General features: G+C 43.9%; 1 protein-coding gene across 1 annotated transcript; it reads right to left on the reverse strand.

The window, feature by feature from the left end:
* Positions 1–389: 389 nt before the first annotated feature.
* Positions 390–15,996, reverse strand: mtus1a (microtubule associated tumor suppressor 1a). Its single transcript, XM_079268369.1, has 10 exons — positions 15,409–15,996; positions 11,931–12,148; positions 6,279–6,345; positions 3,743–3,957; positions 3,465–3,570; positions 3,170–3,243; positions 2,938–3,033; positions 2,150–2,266; positions 1,959–2,056; positions 390–1,462 (listed from the first exon to the last, which is right to left on the reverse strand). Exons 1-10 carry the CDS (start codon positions 15,527–15,529, stop codon positions 1,237–1,239), a joined length of 1,338 nt encoding a protein of 445 aa, XP_079124495.1. The 5' UTR covers positions 15,530–15,996; the 3' UTR covers positions 390–1,236.
* Between the last annotated feature and the right edge of the window lie 3,184 nt (positions 15,997–19,180).

Raw genomic sequence — 19,180 nt, forward strand, 5'->3', positions numbered from 1 at the left:
AAACGAGAGCAGCGGCCATCGGAGACTTGCTCTGGCTTCGCAGCAAGTTGTCAAAGAGGAAAATCTGGTTTAAAGCTGAGCGGTGTGCCAGGCTGACGTCCTAATGTGGAATGTGATCTGCAGGCCCAGAACTCACTTCGGTCCAATGCAACACTTGCTGCAGTTTCCACTTTGCTGAATCGCTATTTGGTTGTTATGATTTTTGGAATATGCTTCAGCTTAGGAGACGAATGTTTGTGGTTGAGAAAATAATGAAGGATATTTGATATCCTGGAATGATGCCTGCTGAAATCCTATCATATACAAAACACTAAATCTCATGTGCTGCAAATATATAGATCAGTTATACAGCTTGACTTTGACACAACAGGTTTAATACAAGACTTTATTATTTGCATATTTCAAAAAGGGTCGACAAACCAATAATATCAAGTCCACACAAAATACTGAAATTGAAGAGTACAAACAAAGAGCCCATCTTTAAAGGTCTACTAGGAGGGTTCAATACAGGGTGATCACCGAGACGCAAACACATGCACAAAGACTCGGATTGGTCCCTTGGTCAAACAAACACATGTGGAAAACAAAAACATGTTTGAGGCAACAGATGATGCTTGAACTGACAAACTAGGTGGAATAAAAAAAAACCTCAACCTTTAAAAAAGAAACCCAAAGAACCTCTGAACATGGAGACTTGCACAGCCCTGGTGTACCGACTAGCAGCGGGATGTTGGTGACGTGACATTTTGACTGTCACTCTTGCGCAGTTAGCTGTGAGAAATGGTGCAGGAATCCAACAGGAGCCATTTCATGCACATTTTAAATAAAATGTGCCCCGAGGAGGGACAATGTCGCCTGAACTCCACCGCTGTGATCTCCAGAGACAGAAAGAACTAAGGCTGCATCTACTCTGTGTGTGTGCGATGAGCTTCAGGGCAGACAAGTCTCCGTCAACAAATAAAAATAGTGTGTCATTATATAGAAGTCCTGAGATTTCCTCCATAGTACCAGACGTGAAAGTCAAAACAACAAGGCGACCCTTGCCTATTAAGTGCATCTGTGCAACTAGTGTTTACTCTGCAGTGTTTGTACAGAAAGTGTCAGAGTTCATCAAACCCTGCAGAAGCCACAGTCAGGCTGTTGTGTTGCTCAGCGAACAGGAAACAAACATGGCTCTTAATTCCAAGTGGAAAACTCCAAAGACGGGGTGTGCTTCCTGGAAGCAGGGGACCGTCATCATATGGGCGAGCTGGAGCACACGGCCGAGCTGCGAGGTGATTGGAGGCTGAAGGACCGGGATGGGGAGGGGGAGGTGGAGGTGGGGGACACCTTGCGGGGGCTACTCGGGTCTCCGTTGTGGAGCTTCCATATCAGCTCCTCGTTCTCCATCGACAGACGCTTGTTCACCTTGGACTCCTTCTGAAGGGACTCCTGCAGCACTGCCTGCTCCGTCGACAGCTGTCTGTGACGCAGCGACACAACAGACAAGTTAGACACGCTCTGAAGAACAAATGTGTACCGACGTGGAGATATTCAACCAGTGAACTGAAGCCAAATCAAAGAAACCGTATATAGCAGTTATGAGACATATTCACTTAGTTACTGTCAACAAATACTATGATAAGAGTCATAAACATACATTAATCCATCTCCCAGTGCTTTCTGAGTTGATGCTCTCAGCCCTGAACCCATTGGTTCCTACTGAAGATGCACCGCAGACATCAAGCAAACTGGAGCATTTGTTGGGGACAATTCTCCGTCACAGACAGCGTATGTGGAATTAAGTCAGAATGAACTACAGTGCCCATATTCACCGAGGGAACCAGTTCAATTGTGTGGCTCATTGATCAATAGTTTGTGTTCAATAATGAAGGTATAATAATGATACTATGCACGGCACAGAGAAGCCGTCTGGTTTCCATCACTATAAAACAGGAGCTGATACGGTGAACTCTTACCTCGACAGTGCGTAATGTTTTTCCATGCGGGCTTTCAGGTCCTCATTCTCCTGCTGGACCTTCTTCAGGCTCTCATCTAACTTCACATGTTTCTCTGTCTGGAAAGATTAAAACAACAACACATGAATCACTCATCATAGTGTTGCTCGTCTTGAAGCCCAGCAATCACGATCGTCCGCCTCAGGTCTCACCAGTGTGTCTATCGTCATCATCTTCTTCTCCTGCTGGTGGAGCTGTTTGTTTTTGATATCCAGCACCACTTTGAGGCTCTCTAGCTCCTGCTCCAGATACAGGGTGTGGGAGTCCTTCTGAGGGGACAAATGAGGAGTGCCAAGATGTTCAGGGACCATCAAACACTTAAAAAGACAAAAGAAGAGCTCAGCCAGCCTCCTAAAATGTCATGTGGCCATAAATCCAGAACCACACAACAGAGGGCGCCACGCATCACTAGAAGTAATATTAATTCACAGGGGCGATGAAGCTCTGGATGCTTTGGTGTCATACACAATGACAGAAAGATGGCAAACATAGTGTGCGCTGCATGAAGGTTGTGTTTAAAGGACTCCTGGTCCTTTTTAACAGGTGGTTAATACATTTTGAGCCTTATTATCTATTCATAGCAGATGTGGAGTGGCAGGGTGATGTGAGGTAGTTACCTTAAAGACTCTACTGGGCCAGGGCAGGACGCCGAGTACCGGTACATGTGGAAGCTACTTAACACTGACAACAGCACTCTGGGAGAATTAAAATCTACTCTCTGGGCAGAGAGGGAGAGCAGAGTTTAACCCACTCAAACCAGTTCATAAAGAATAGTTAACTGACCTCATAGACAACGGGTCCTTTAAGATAACTTATATCGTTCCTCTCATGTAATCATTGGCTTCTGTCACCTTTTAAGCTTAAAAAGGCAAACAACACTGGAGTCATGAGATGTTTCTCCAGTGCAGCTGTGCTATAAAAAGCACACAGATAAAAGTACCTGACTCTTCTCGGCCAGCTGTTTCCTCCGGTTCTCCACCGCAGTCAGCTTCTCAATCAGGGCATTGTTCTCCACAGTGAGCTCTTGGATCTGTCCCTGTGGACGTACGCAGCACAACAGACTCACGGAGTAAAGCTTCCACACATCAATTCACCAGTTATCCTCGTGAGGTGACGCGCAATAGTGTTGTGAGAGTCTCTTCGATGAAAGGAAAAACAAAAGTCAAGCTTACAGACAGAGCGGCTCCCGTCTCTTTCAGGGTTCTTTCCGAGGACTGCAGCTCCTGGTTGTGGACTTTGCTGAGCTCTGACGAGTTTTAGGACATAAGAATCATTTCAGATAACTTTAACCGCACAACAAAGCTCAAGTCTGATCACAATTTAATGCAAAACAAAAATCCATGCACGCATTTTGCTAACTGAGGAAGAATATTGAAAGTTGAAATACACTCAAAGCTTCAGTTTCAAATCATAAAATGCAACTTTATAGAATAGTTTCATTAATTTGGTCAAACACTGCTCACTCACCTTCCAGTGACGCGTCATACAGCTGCGTGACAGACAGCAGCTGTTCTGCGTGGCTGCTCTCTAGCTCCAGCGTCATGGCTTCATGATTGGCTTTAAGCTCTCCCATCTTTAAGAAGAACATAGGGCGGACTTCATTATGAAACCGCAGCATCACCGATCATAAGGCATTGCTAATCACTGCCGTTGTTTTTGTGTTTTATGTTCATACGTGTATGTAGCAGTAATAAAATGGCCAATAAAGCTGATTCTGATTATTTCAAAGCGGAGTCGGGACAAACCTGCTGTTGCATGAGAGTCTTGCACTCGTCAGTCTCGTCCTGGTAGGTGAGGTGGACCTTGTCCCACTCAGCCTGGTAGAAGGCCTGGAGTCTCTGCTCCAGCGCCACCAGGTCGTTCTGGTGCTGCTCCTGCAGTTTGTGCAGAGCATCCTGCAGAGCGACACGCAACTCATCCTTCTCCTTCTCCAGGAGTTCAGATGAGTGGACGGAGCAAACTGGAAACACAACAGAACGCTCGTAAAAAGGTGACGGGACATGTGCATGGTGTCCAGTGATTGTATGCAGCTGTGTAGACTGTAATATTCATTAAATAGGGCAGAGGAACATTGGTATGAGTAACTGATACTATACGTCCACTGGAAGAAACTGTTCAGCAAACGTCTCCGTGGGTGTAAATGTGTGACACTGAATGGGCTCCAAAAAGGAATGGAAAAACTGACTTTCAGGGGGAGGTTCCTCTTGCACTTGAGTGCAGATGCCAACTACACTGCAGTTATTTATAGGCAGATAAAGATATGCCAACAACTTGTCTCCTAATTCTTTCACAATATCCAGAAATCATAACAGATTTCTTAAAATCAGGCCTGTTCCCTCCGCAGCTGGTAATTTGCCATTTTGAAGTTTGTGCAATTGGTGGCTTTTGCTCAGTAAACCAGTCTCACTATTGCCCAACTGTTTCCATTGCCAAGTGTTTATATCTGCTCTGGAGTGGGCGACAGTGACCGACTCCATAACCTGTCTCCAGTTGAAGTGCTTGCGCAAACACCGTTTAGACCAGCAAGCCGATGTGAACGTCAAGTCACTAGTGAACTCACACTGACTGTGTGCAGTAAGAAAGAACATCTGCATTTTAAGCAGGTGAATCCCTTCAAACGGTTGGTATCAATAAACCACAACTACTCAGAACTTAAAACTGAACCCAGATGTTGCTCTGCTGTGATACAACATCTTACAATTTACATCCCGTTCTAAAACAGACTTGGCGGCCACAGTATAATGCTACCATGGTCATGACTGGCGCTTTTCAACATCTTTTGCAGGTATGAAGACTCCCCTGTTAGCCATGAGGGCCACATGCTGTATTTAACATCTTTACTGGTTCACACATCTGGATTGAGGGTTGCAATTTTAGTCATGTTGAACAACTTTGTCACAGATGAATAGTCACAAATGATGTGTATTCCTGATGCCGATAAATCCGGATGCAAATAAAAGTCCCAGAGTCTGTTTTTGAACGGTTAAAACTGAGCTACAGTATAAACTCGGCACTGCAGGAGCATGAAGATCCACCTTACCAAGAGTGGAATAACAGCAGCAGATCCAGGAACAGAGGCCAAGATAACATAGGGACTATCTATCAGGCTTTGGCATGTACAGCTCATCAAACTGAGAAATAGAGATCTGGTCATATGAGCCTTTGTCCAAACCCACCTCACAGAAACACCTCATGGCTCATACTGGGGAGGAGGGCCCAGCTGATCTAAAGTTAGCCGCATTCTGGCAAACACTCAGCAGGGTGATGGGTGTTTGGAAGTGTCGCCGATAATTCAGATCCCTCTAATATATATTGTACGTGTGATGGATGACAAAAAGGGGTGTGGTTGTGTCACAATTTGGGCTGTGGCCCAAGACTGTAGTTTATTGCTGTACGAGGAGTGAGATCACTGTGGAAGCAGGCTGCGACAGTCTAAAGAGGAATTTACAGACGTGAAGAATGTGGTAAAGCAGATATAACAGCCCTCAGCATATAAGAGCAGTCATGTGGAAGTCCCGAGGCTGTAAGGGAGGGGAGGAGCCCCAACACTGCTGCTGCCTCGAGTAAGAGATGAAAGCTGGTGAGTGAGCAGGTACTGGGAGCACGCATGTGTCTGTACATACAGGTCTACTGTGTGACAGCACATCGGCTGCACAGAACGCACGGGTCATTGTCCCCAAGCTCTCACAAGGCCTCTGGTGGCGTGGCATTCCACCACTGGGAGACCCTCCCACGTGGGGTCAGAGGTCAGCCTGACACTCCCTAGGGAACGGGCTGACCAGTGTACTCAGCAACACTTTAAACACACATGCCTTGACAAATAGGCATGTGTGCAATCTATTTGGTGGGCAAAAGCAAGCCAGAGTAAGACCTCCCCTGCATACAGAGATGGTAATGTTTCATTTATGAAAACTATTGTGTCACACTGGCTATGACGGAGTACAGAGGAGCGTACAATGCACAGAGACGAAATCAGTCAATGTAGAATAATGCCTCACATACAGATTGAATTTAAAGCACCAATAAATAAGATCAATAACTGCTTTAGATCACAGCAACAAAATAAGTAAACAACCAGATAGGAAACAATAGGACAACGTTATTGTTCCTATTATTGATACAAACATGACCTTAAATGTTTCCTTGTCGTCTAAAGTGAACAATCAAAGAAGGACACCAACGCATCAGAAAGGTGCAGAGCAGAGCCTGTAGCAGAAGTGTGTGCTTTGGTGACAACGACTTTAAACACAGCTGGTGTGTGACCAAGGTGACCTAACTTACCCAGCTCTCCTCGAAGGCCGACCAGCTCCTGGGACAGATCCCTGCACTGCCTTGTTGCTTCATCACGCTGCAGAGAGAAAACACATGTAAACAGTCACGCACATGCCCACGAAGATGTCAGCGCAACGTTTTCAGCTTAAATCATCACAGGAACAATGCCATCAGTTTGAAGTTGAATATGTATAACTTAAGTTATTCAGTATTAGAAGAACGGCTGAGCCAGGGCAACACCCTTGACACATAACTACCTAATGAATTGAGTTTGTCCTTCCAGGATATTGGGTTTGACTGCCAAATGCAAATACATCAACATTACCATGGAAGCAAGGGAGGGAGATTAAGGCAAAATAGACATTCATCTCGTGTTCTCAGTCTTAGCACATGCTTTCTGTCAGCCCAACTCTTTTACGTCTCCCTGTCTGACTCAGCTGTGCAGTAAAGAGGAGGCTGGAGCTGCAGTGCGCCGCCACAATTCAAACAGACGCATCCAAAAACTGTTTACCTCTCGTGTGATACCGTTCACTGACTAAGTCTGTTCACATAAACACCCTGACACACTAAACAGTACACCACACAGCCTGCATAATTCAAGTATGAACCAGACACATAATAGCCTGGTAAGACAAACGCAAATATAGTCCAGCCTGTCTTGCTCTATCCCAGAACTGCATCTATTCCTCACTGCAGAGTAGAACAATGTAGAAGCCGGTTACCCTCTCTGCAGCGTAGGGAGCACTAAGGCACGCTCTGCTGCCAGTACAGCCCATGATCCAGCCTCAGACCGAGGCTTACTAGCTGGAGACTCCCCCTCCAGCTATGGAGACCCAGTACTCCAGCACAAACAGTGGTCCAGGTGGACGCACCACCTCCACACACCCTCTCAGACTGCTCTGACTACATCGGAGGCAGGACTGAAAAAGCTGCTCTGCTGGCTGAGGAGCGTGACTGCAGAGTGCATTACCGTATTACACCTAAAGAAAACCCAAAAGGGGCCGGCTTCAGTGTGCACAAGAACAACCTCCTCATCAGTGAGGCGAGGTCACTTTAAGACAGCACTAAAGGCAGCCAGAGACGAGCAAACAGATAAATTGCACAGAGCTGCCCGACATCAGGCAGACTAGTGCTGAGCAGTGACCTTCCCAGGGGATACATGGAGAGGCTTCATTACCACCATCCCCCAACTCTCATCCAAACCTACATTAAATCATCCCCTCACCCCTCTGCATCACGGCTTCATGGGTACGATCTATACAAGATAACGCGCTGAGACGGATCACATTCCCAGCTTCTGTGTGAGCACAAGTCTTTACAGTCGATGTGTAGCATTAAAGAAAATGATGTCACTTGTTGACCTCAGTAATGACTCAGACGGCGGCATTAGAAGCCATTTTACAGACACAGTAAAGCTAATCTATGGGTACAAAGAGCAGACACATCCCCAGTGTATATCCGCACGATACCATGTCAGGTGTAGAATAACACTTGCTGGCCGACTAAGATCAATGACGAACTGCTTCAGATCAAGTTACAAGAAATATTGTGAACATTAGAAAGCAAGTGAAGACCATCAATCATTCATCTGTTTTTTTGGGGGGGTGAATGCGCTCGCATTCCTACGCTGAAACGCAGACACAGCATTTGCTCTCTGGGTGAAGTTGTGTCAAACCAGACCCGGTGCACACACACTTCATCCAAACTGATGATAAGAACCAGTGTTCAGCCCTCGTTTAGTGCCCATAACCATATCAAGTCAACAGCTGGGACATTCTCACACCATGCTGGTGAGACCATGCATCCTATTCTTGGTCTGATGAATTGCCACCAAATTCCAGTGCACACTCCATCCACACAGACTCGCCCATTAACACACAAATCTGATATTCTTGTGGACTGAATTGATGTTTTCATATTAAATGGAAGTTGTGCGTGTGCGTGATAGAACGTGTCCACTGGAATCACTGGTTTCAGTGGAGGTGTGTGTTAGTCAGTGAGAGGAACAAACATTGTGTTTTTAGTAATTGTAGATTTAATCAGTTACACAACGCTGCTAACCAGACATAGATATGAGTCAAACACACTGTGCCTTAAAACACCAGCTGTCACATTAAAACATTTTTTTTCCTCCAGCTTTGTTTTTTTTAATAACTCCATATATCCATCACTCAATACTCTCTGCACTACTCTCAAAAAATGAGTTACTACTGACTTTGTAATGAATGGATCGAGCACTCAAGTTACAACAAGCAAACACGCTGATGCTCATGGCTTAGAGTGATTCTAAAACATCTGAGGAGCAAATGTCAAAATAACTTAAGACACTTGACTGCATTCACAAAATACCTGGACTTTTTCACTTTTTTTGCAGCAGCAATTATAAAAATCAACTGTAATCGCTGAAGGTCACTGAGGCTAAATTTGGACTGACATGAACTCGCATGTCACAACTGCAACTATCCAGAGCGCTGCCACAAGGGAGCCGTCTGGTGTCAAACTCTGGAGTAAGGCCGGAGTAAAGTTAGTTACTCTAGGCCAAAGGAAATAAGTGCGCGAGTGACTTTCTGTATTACAATTGAGAGAAGCAGTGCTTTATTTTTCTGAAATAACTCGGCTGCAGAGAGCTCAAGTGCACAACCACTTGAGCACATTTGTTAACTTCTGGTCAACAAACATCCCCTTGTTTCATGTTAGCAGCTAAGATACTCGGCTTTTTTCCCTTTCCTCCAGAGACCCTGGCTCTTGTTAATACATACAGTAAGTAGCACATTGCTTGCAAACACATTTTTACGATCCCTCACACACAAACACTGCTGATGTGCGTGTGTGACGGAGCGCTCCGCTAAACTGGAGCCACAGCAGGTACAGTGGGGGTAGAGATAGGGTCATCCACACATGTGCGATTCATAGATTTGGCCTCAACTACCTGTGCTGAAGTGTCAAGGGGAGCAACAATGTCAGATGAGGTCCAGTGGATTGCAAAATAATGATGGAGAGTTCCCAGCGGCCTCTAGAGGAAAGTCCTGGCAGACCTGGCAAAGTCTGCCCTTTGTGCCACTCAATCAGGCCTCAACCGTCACGGACATAAAACCCAACACAAAGTAACAAAGGGAAAAATATATATCATTTTATGTATGATAAAATAGGGTTTCTACAACTACCTTGGTGTTCTGATGTTTGACAATAGTCAATGCAACAGCACTGTTAGCCAGGGGATAATGAAGAGTGGAGGAAGAAAATCAAATCCATCACATACATCATGAACCCCCTTTGGTCGTCAGGCTACCCATCTCTGTTTTTAGTTGTAACAGCACTGAACCACACGATTCAGTATTTGTTATGCATATGTAATAGTGTTTTCTTGTTTCTCACTTCTTTTTGTGAATTCAAAACAAGATAAAACATAATTTTGACTCAAAGCTAATAATGAAGAAGATGAGGGTCTGGATGAGTTAAAAGGTTGAGTGATGTGATCCTATGAAGTAAAGACCGGGTCATACAACCTAATGAGAGCCACTAAATATCATCTCATGTCTCGAATCAATTTAGATTTGGACGGTACGTTCCAGTTGTTTCACTCAATCAACACACGTGAACACGTCTAGAGTTAACCAGAGGGACTGAAGTAGCTTGTGACATTTTATCAAACAGGGCGACACAGTGTCTGATTTCATCCTCTAGGTTTACACAACAAAGATAGACAAATCTTAACCAACTGCATTGGGCCCATTTCATAATTCACTCACATTAGACTGTAAAGCGACTAAATTTACTTTACACAGTCAAAGCACCGACTCATAGTTTCGCTATGACAACACCTAAATGAGGCAGTAGACGGCTGCGGTTGGGTGGGTAGCTGATAGGATGAGTCTATTTGCGCTGAACTGTGCGTAGATTAATCTCTTGGGGCACAGAGTTCCTGGAAGCCAATCACATGGCACCACTATTAAAACAGAAAGTTTAAACTTCCATATTTTAAAAAGGCTCTCAGTGTCACGCTCGTCTACCTGAATGACCTATGAATCCATGAAGTGTACAACTGAACTGAAAGACGGGCGAGCTTTTAGACAGACGCCAGAATGAGTTCAGCTCTTCTGTTAAAATCTTCTGCTGCAATAAAGAGTCATTCTGAAATGGAGCAGATGTTCTCTTTGATCAAGGATGGCCTCAGTTGTTCAGGGGGACAACAACAACAACAGGGCTGTTTTGTGTTGGACAGCTTCCAAGTATGTCTGAGTGTGAGCAGCCCCTCATACCCTTACAATCACCCCCCCCCCCCATGCTTTGCTGTAAATAGAAATGGCATTTGGTTTGCCTTCTATCAACACACAGTTATGTGATATAGTAGTTATGTCAAAGATATATTCAGACCGTTTGTGTACTAAACAACAAACTGTAAATGTAGGGATCAAGAGGTGATATCTTAAAAGTATCTGACATAAAGAAGATCTCAGCTTTCCATAAAATGATGTAAAATGGAAAGCATAATGCAGGTAAGATATGATAGATTTCTGCTTTGGACAGATATTGTGAATCTTCATGCCGAATATACACTCACTGGCCACTTTATTAGGCACACCTGTTCAATTGCTTGTTAACACAAATAGCTGATCAGCCAATCACATGGCAGCAACTCAATGCATTTAAGCATCTAGACGTGGTGAAGAGGACTTGCTGAAGTACGAACCGAGCATCAGAATGGGGAAGAAAAGGGATTTAAGTGACTTTGAACGTGGCATGGTTGTTGGTGTCAGATGAGCTGGTCTGAGTATTTTACAAACTGCTGATCTACTGGGATTTTCACACACAACCATCTCTAGGGTTTACAGAGAAAAAGAGAAGATATCCAGTGAGCGGCAGTCGTGTGGACGAAAATGCCTCGTTGATGTCAGAGGAAAATGGGCGGTCTAATGGTGCGGGGGATATTTTCTTGGCACACTTTGGACCCCTTAGTACCAATTGAGCATGGTTTAAACGCCACGGCCTACCTGAGTATTGTTGCTGACCATGTCCATCCCTTTATGACCACAGTGTACCCATCTCCTGATGGCTACTTCCAGCAGGATAGTGCACCGTGTCACAAAGCTCAAATCATCTCAAACATGACAATGAGTTCACTGTACTCCAATGGCCTCCACATCTCAAACCAATTCAGCACCTTTGGGATGTGCTGGAACAGGAGATTGGCATCATGGATGTGCAGCCGACAAATCTGCGTGATGCCATCGCGTCAATATGGAGCAAAGTCCGTGAGGAATGTTTCCAACACCTTGTTGAATCTATGCTACGAAGAATTAAGGCCATTCTGAAGGCAAAAGGGTCCAACCCGGTACTAGCAAGGTGTACCTAATAAAGTGGCCGGTGAGCGTATACTAGGCACAACCTAACATGGTAATGTGAGCCACACTGTTGGTATTGGATTTCTAACACCACTGGAATCTATCACAAACTGAACTAGGCCAGTGATCTGTGTCATGACGACTGACAGCAAAACATATTATTAATATCAAACAGGTCTTTGATATTTAAAAATACCTTTCCATTTTTCTGTGAATAAAAAAAGGTAGGTGAGGCTGAACGCTGCAGTAATTGTACACTTAGTTTTTTCTGTAAAAATATAAAATAATGTACTTCCAGTCATAACTGAAATGTTCATACCTCAGCCAAAGTTTGCTGCAAGACGATGGCGACGGCCTGAAATCTGCTGTCACTGGCTGCCAGGAGTGCTCCGAGCTGCTGGGCGCTCTGGTCCTTCCTGCCTCCCTCGGCGACACTCGCTGGCACCACATCCGGAGCTCCACTACGCTGGTTTGGTTGGGACGCTTGCTGCTGAGGGTGTTGCTGGCGGGAGCTGGCCTTGGGTTTGCCGTTGTCCACTGTGAAAGAACATGTGTTGATTGTTGTGACAACGTTGATCATCATCAAACGCCCCCCTCCGTAACCATTACAGCTGGTCCGACAGCACCACCACCCACCCTATACACTCTCACTGTCGGGGTCACGGATGCAGCAAGCTCCAGCATCAAAGCCCTGGATCTCTCTGCAGGACGGAACTGTTCTTTCCAACCAGCCGGTCTTATGAGTCCCAGTGCTGCTGCTCCTCACAGACCAGACGTACAAATGGATCCCCTGAATGCAATTAGTTCTCCATATCCCAATTCAATCTGGTGCTGTGCAGACACTGGTCACTGCAGCTTTGATTTACATCAGCTTTATAAATACATCACCCCCGTAAAAAAAGCTACCATCAATCCTACTAATGAAGAACACTTTGTTTACTCCTCTACAACACTGAGACACCAGAACGGAGGGACACGAACCTGACAAAGTCACTACCACTGAGGGAGGAAAAGCACACCCGTGTGTTTCTTTGAAAGCACAGTTTTGTTTAAGAAGAGACTGGAGTGAGCGTCACGTAACACAGCAGTGAGAGTAGCCTGAGCCATACGGGGAAAACCAGTGAGTGGAATCTATTTTACCGCCTGTGGGGATACTAATCAGCTGGTTTAGAGAACTGTTGTGGGAGCCAATCAAGATTATTATGCATAAAAAAAACCTAATATTTATATATATAAAAACAAATTGACTAATTCACTTGTAAAGTGTAAGTAAAACCAGTGATAAAGTTACTATAAAAAGGAACTGTAAGTGAGTCCACTCAAGTGTGCTCTCCCAATACGGTGTAGGCACAACCCCAGCTTCAGTGTTTACAATCATGCCCTTTACACAAGACCTGGAGCATATGAGAGCTAAATTTGGATGCATCATAACATCCCAGAATAACACCAGCATGTAACTGTGGGATGTAGACATCTTTCAGAGCAAAGTAATGCTGCATTTAGTGATATGCCTTTCAAATTAAAACCCCAGAGTATCTATTGGCAGTGAGGAGAAGGTTTTTAATCTAACCAGAGGAAATATCCTCCCTGCCTACTGTAGACAGCTGATCCAGGAGCTGCAGAGCAGCGAGCCATGGCCTGATTGGGTCAACACAACACCCCAGGCTGGCTGGCTGGCTCAACACTGTGGTGACTGAGCAAAACGAAAACCTATATGAGCGCATGATAATAAAAAACCAGATACATTTCCTCTGAATAATTCTATTCCACATTCATGCCAGAGGCTTGAGTTTACACAGCGCCTCATCCGGGTGTGCAGTTCACCTTAAAAAACGAGTTTCTCAGTGGCCTCTGTGTCTCAGAGCTAAAGTAAACTGTTTATAAAAGACAGGTGCAGCCTTCAAGACAAACAGTCCACACATTACTACACCATTTCAAATGAATTCCACAATGTTTTGGCCTCTAATGCTTTAACTTTGTGAACAGTTTTACATGTATGATCTAGATGCGTGTGAGATTATCAGACTGAAAGAGCAGAAAAACGGATTTACATTTCAGTGTCCTGGCTGCATTCGCCAAATTCTTTTCAAACAGTTTTTTCTACCTATTTTTGTATCATGAGCAGTACATTAGTACAGCAAATCTAAAACCTTTTTCTGATGCAGAGCCACACAAAAACAGTTCCAACTGTGCTGCTCATCTGTCAATCATTGTGATGATGTTGCCGTTCTCTACAAGGGTTTCCTTAAAGGAGGGGGCCCTCTGCTGGCTGTGCAAAGAGCAGGAAGGTGGAGCCATCTCAAGCACCATCACAGCCAACATGCAACACAAACAGGCCGGCAGAATGAAGCCAACCTCAGTGACGTACTCGGGCTGATGCGCTACTGCAGAGCGGCAGTATCGCATCATATTGTGGCAATATCAGATGCGTCTATGTGATCATGTAAAACAACATGTTGGTTTACATGAAGTCGTTGTTAGTAAGTAGCATGTGAATCTCCCATGACGGCGCTGTAATGTAATAGTTTTGATTTTCATATATGGGCTTCTTTTTTTCCACTGTGAAGCAAAATGTAGTTTTAGCTTTCACTCCTTTTATTTTTAGAAATAAATTTCATCTTTGGGCTGCCTGATGAAATTCTCATATCTAGTCACAAAACAGAATATATTCACACATGCGCAAATGTATATTCTAGGAGTTCATATCAGCTAACAGTGTTTTTAACTGTAATGAGGCTGTTGTTTTCCGTTACCACACAAATCTGCGCTCTCATTTGAATTTGACCTTACATAAGCACACAGGCCATCTCTCGCTTGGACTGCTGTTCCATGGCAACAGAGGACCTGCAGCTATTTCCATCAAAGTGTCTGAACACAGAGCTACCAGAGCACATGTCCTCGTTTTGTACCATTTCAACATGTACGCTTTACATCAAACAGCGAGTGATTTAGTGACGCCACTGCGGAGTGCTCTGCTGCTGTAAAGAGATAGCACACCATAGCACACAGCATGACCTCTTACAATCGGGCACTTGTTATAGTGCTCGGTTTACACAATAAGACAATAACGGTCAGTGGAACATTCACTGGTCACTTGTCTAAAATAAATGAATGTGTTTTAACTGACATGATTCATGGGACACCTTGTAAATACTAAAACAATGACTTTGTTGGAGTAAACAAATAATTATTTCCATTGTTTAATAATGTATACAGTTACTATAATCGCAGTGAGTAAAACTAAATTACCATATTTGGTCATAACCTTTTAAAACCAGGAGAAGAATGCTTTAAATAATGTGGGAACCACAGGAAGCTGCTGTTTTCCCACAGTCCTGTTCAACAAGGTTCAACCTAGAGACCAAGAACCAAAATAACTTTGCTGTACCTCAGGGTGAAACGGGAGTAGTGTCCCAGTGAGCAGGAGAGCAAGACAAAGTGCATTTTGACAGTCTTATAATAAGCTGACCTCAAAAATAATAGAAGTCATTCTGAAAATACAATACGACTGAAATAATTTATAAACACAATTACTGCTGATTTAAATATTCATATCATTCAACAGTTATGCTCAGGGTTGCATGATTTGGTGACCAATGTGGCTAAATGAAAGATGACCCTCTTACTTTGCCAACTAGTAAACAGATCATCTTAAAAATAGATTTCAGCAACAGCTAGCTGCCCATAGGTCTACGTGTGAGAAGCAAACGCTAGGATTGGCTTAATATCAGAGCAAAGAGGCGCAAACACCACAACAATGTTGGCAGAAATATTCAATCATGAAGTAACTGACAGACCTGCTTGGAAAACCACAGTGTTCTTCCTGCATCCCGACAGCAGCTGGATGTTTCGGAGTAAACCCTTGGCTGTCAGACGCACGTGGATGTTCGACAGGGAGAGCTTTGGAGACCATAACATCTCTCCAAAACAAAGCGAGACACCCAATGGTTTTAGCCAACAATTACTTTAAAAAATAAATAAATAAAAATGCAAATGCAGTTTCCAAATGCAGATGCTGGATACTAGCTATGAACCACTTGCCATGGTGTGCCTCAGCGTCTCATGCCTCAGGTAAAAGCACACCAGACAGCCAAAAATATAAATAAAAATCAACAAAAAGAGTAGTAAGAGTTACACTGAAACAGCCCTGAAATAAGCAAAAGGCACCCAGTTCAGCACGGCAGATCTCCCAACTCAAAATCAAATTCCAAGCTGTGAAGGCTGGAAAATACAGAGAAGGTTCAAGGCTGGCCAGTGGTTTGTGGCACAACCTAATAGAAGTGATTGGGGCAGGGAAAAAAAAATGAAAATCCCTTAATCCTCTTGGTAAAGCCAGGCTTCAGCTTATTCACCAAATACATGAATCTCCCACAGCAGAGCAACGCAGCATCTCCAAGCTTAATGATGGCGGTGATGTAGCAGAGCCAGGATGCTAAGAGAGCAGAGGGGGTGGGGTGGGAGGAGCTAACGGTATATAAGCAGCCAATAGGAATTCAAGCCCATTGCCCTCACTCTTCCTCTCGTTTACACTCTTTCCTTCACCAGCAGTGGGATGGCAGGAGATAACAGACGTGCGTTTGTGTGATGAGCTGAGCTGAAAATGGCTTTGCTGGCACAGCCCTCTACGAAAATGTGTCCTCAGCTATGACCGTGAAACATATTCAATATAGGACTGAAAAGAATGTGGCCACTAATTGAGTGTTCTATAATGCTGCATGTTTTTCCATCTAGTTTCTGCAAAACTGTAAGCTTAACGTGCTGTAACGACACTGTAAAAGACGGGACACATGACGAGAATGAAAGTATGCATCAAGCATTGTACGTGAGCCACAATAAAACAGAGCACACATTACCGCTGTAAACATATGTTCCTCATAGCACTGAGCAGCATTCAAATGTAAAATACTAGTGTTTGTAGTACTTTCAGCTGAAAGAAGAACTCTAGATACAAGCCACAGGGACGGCCTACCTTTATCCCTCTCACTGTTATAGTTTCAGGTTCATTTTCTTACTAAAAGCTTGAATCATTATTCTGTTATTGTCAGCCACAATATCAAAATGAGAGTTGATGAAAATATAGATTTACTTACAGAGAGTCACCTTAAATTATTACTGTGCATGTTTGGTGGACATTTTTGCCCTTTATTTCGCTTCACAGGATTACATACAGGTTGCCCTATTTAATGGCTTAGAGTTGTTGGGACTGTATGCCGTCTGAGAGGATGACTGAAGACAATAATAAGGCTTTTAAAAAACACTTCCAACTTCTCAGCATGTTTTTAGCGAGGTAAAAAACAAAAAGGTAATCCATATTAGTTTTATTTAAAGCTAATATTCCTCTAAATAGACGATAGACTTGAAACATCAATGAAAGATAAAGCAGCCGAGGTTCTTCGTAGTCGATACTTTATGGTAATGTTGTATTTGTATCACGTCTCCATTAAGAAAACTAAACAATACAGGGGCTTAAACTGCATTTCTATTATGTTATACTAACTATACCATTATTGCAGAAAGCAGAATAACCAATATCGTCTGAAAACAAGCCCACCTAAATATTTAGTTGAAACACGAATAATGCACATAGAAAATCAAATGGATACAGTTGAACTCTTACCAGGTCCACTTGAAGTTAGACGAACACGTCTTGTAGAAGCGGTCCTTTTCAGAGGACTGACTGTAGAATTTGCAGAGCCTCTGCTGGTGAGAGCAGCAGGTCTGCAGGCGGTGGCCAGAGCTGTTACAAGCAGAAGACCCAGGTGAGACAAGCGGCTGGAGTTAATCTGACCCATAACGGAGCACAAACGGGCTACCGACCACAACCGCCGACTGCTTTTAAGCTGGAAACTATTCACTCGGTTTGATCAAACAGACCTCATCAAATATTACCACACAAGATCAACAACATTGGGTAGTAACAATAGCCTTTTGTGTTTTGGGAGGGTTCAATCACGTTCAACACAAGTTAGATTTAACAGGGCCGTTTCCTCATCATAGTGTGAGCATTTGCCAGTGTTTGAAATGCAAAAATCAATGTGATACTGACATTAACTCTACAACCTTAAATAAAACTAAAATCCTTGGACAGGACAACGAGTTAAAGGAAACCTCTTAAATGTAATGTGTACAAATACACACAGTATATAGAAAGATGTATTCACATGGTCCAGTGTTTTTCCCAAAGGTTGCGGTGAGTCGAGCTTTCAGCACTGTTTTGAAAGGAGATGGTTTATGTGGAGGTCCTCCAGAAACTGTTGAACAAAGAGAAGCGCTGGTGAAATACTACAAATCACCACGTTTTTATAAAAGCATTTGAAATTCACTGGGCACCTCAATACCTCTTTGCTTTCAAACATAGTACTGCTGTAATCACCACTGATTCTTTGTAATTTTAAAGATTTGCTTAAATACAGTAATTTAGGTAAAATACAATGAACATTAACAATGGGTAATGTTACTCTGACTGTGATGATTAAACGTACCATAGCAGAGGTAGCTAATAACTGAATGAATATCGAGCATGTAAAACAAATATGTGTGTCCTCTGAACTAAACTGATGAAAATATCCAGAAGCTCTTTCCATCGAACCCATCACCATGGATACTACAATTAGGACTCAACTTCCAGCCTCACTTACTTCTCCAAAGCGTTCTCTCTTTTCCGTTAAACGCAGCTAACAAAGGGATGATACAAAATCGATAGGATCCAATGAGCAGGCATGTCAAGAGGGTGAGATCACAGTTGGATGCTGCACGGCCCTGTGCTACTAGAGAGGAGCTGTTGAAAACATCAGATGGAAATTCGGTCCAAGTGCAGCTTCGAAGTCCCGTGTAGCCAGCCATTGGTTTTTAATGGGAGCTTTTCTTCACCTCAGACGACATCAGTTGTAGTGTGTGTGTCTGCTCACCATCCTCCAGGCTGTGTGTGTGTGTGTGTGTGTGAGAGAACTAGAGTGGAATAGAACCCGTTGCCATGACAACTACAAGGGGGGTTCCCAGTTTGGAACCTAGGTCCTCAGCCAATCACAGACTTGCAAGCTGTTGAAGATGCTGGGAGTGAGAGAGCCTGCAGTAACACCGCTCTCTCTTAATACTACACACCAGTAAGGATATTAAATGCCATCAGAACCACTCGAAGCTCAGCAGCAACACGCAATGATTTGCTGGCATTGAACTGGAGTTCAGCTCGTTCATACTGATTTTAAGATGCCGAAGCTCTAGTATATTGGCAGATGTGGAGGCATGAAATCAGAGACAGATTTGCCCCAGGGAGATTTACATCCTAGCCCGATGCCTGAAGTGGGTCACCATTCAGAACAGAGGCTCCTCCCCTCCGTGTCCAGATGTGTTAAAAAGCACAATGAACACCGTGGCCAGATCCAGGAAAACACCTGCATTAAACTGATTTTTATACCTTTATGCAATAGCCTGAGGGGACTGAACATCGTATTTCTAAAAACTCTGTAAATCCTTGTTAGGTTTACCTTGTGTACTCCCAGGACCTTCACTCAGCTCAGTATGAACTCTGGCCTCAGCAAGGGTCTCGGATGGCCCCGGGGTCCTGCGTGG

Source organism: Melanostigma gelatinosum, assembly GCF_949748355.1.
Source record: "Melanostigma gelatinosum genome assembly, chromosome: 5".
In the NCBI taxonomy this organism is placed as follows: domain Eukaryota; kingdom Metazoa; phylum Chordata; class Actinopteri; order Perciformes; family Zoarcidae; genus Melanostigma; species Melanostigma gelatinosum.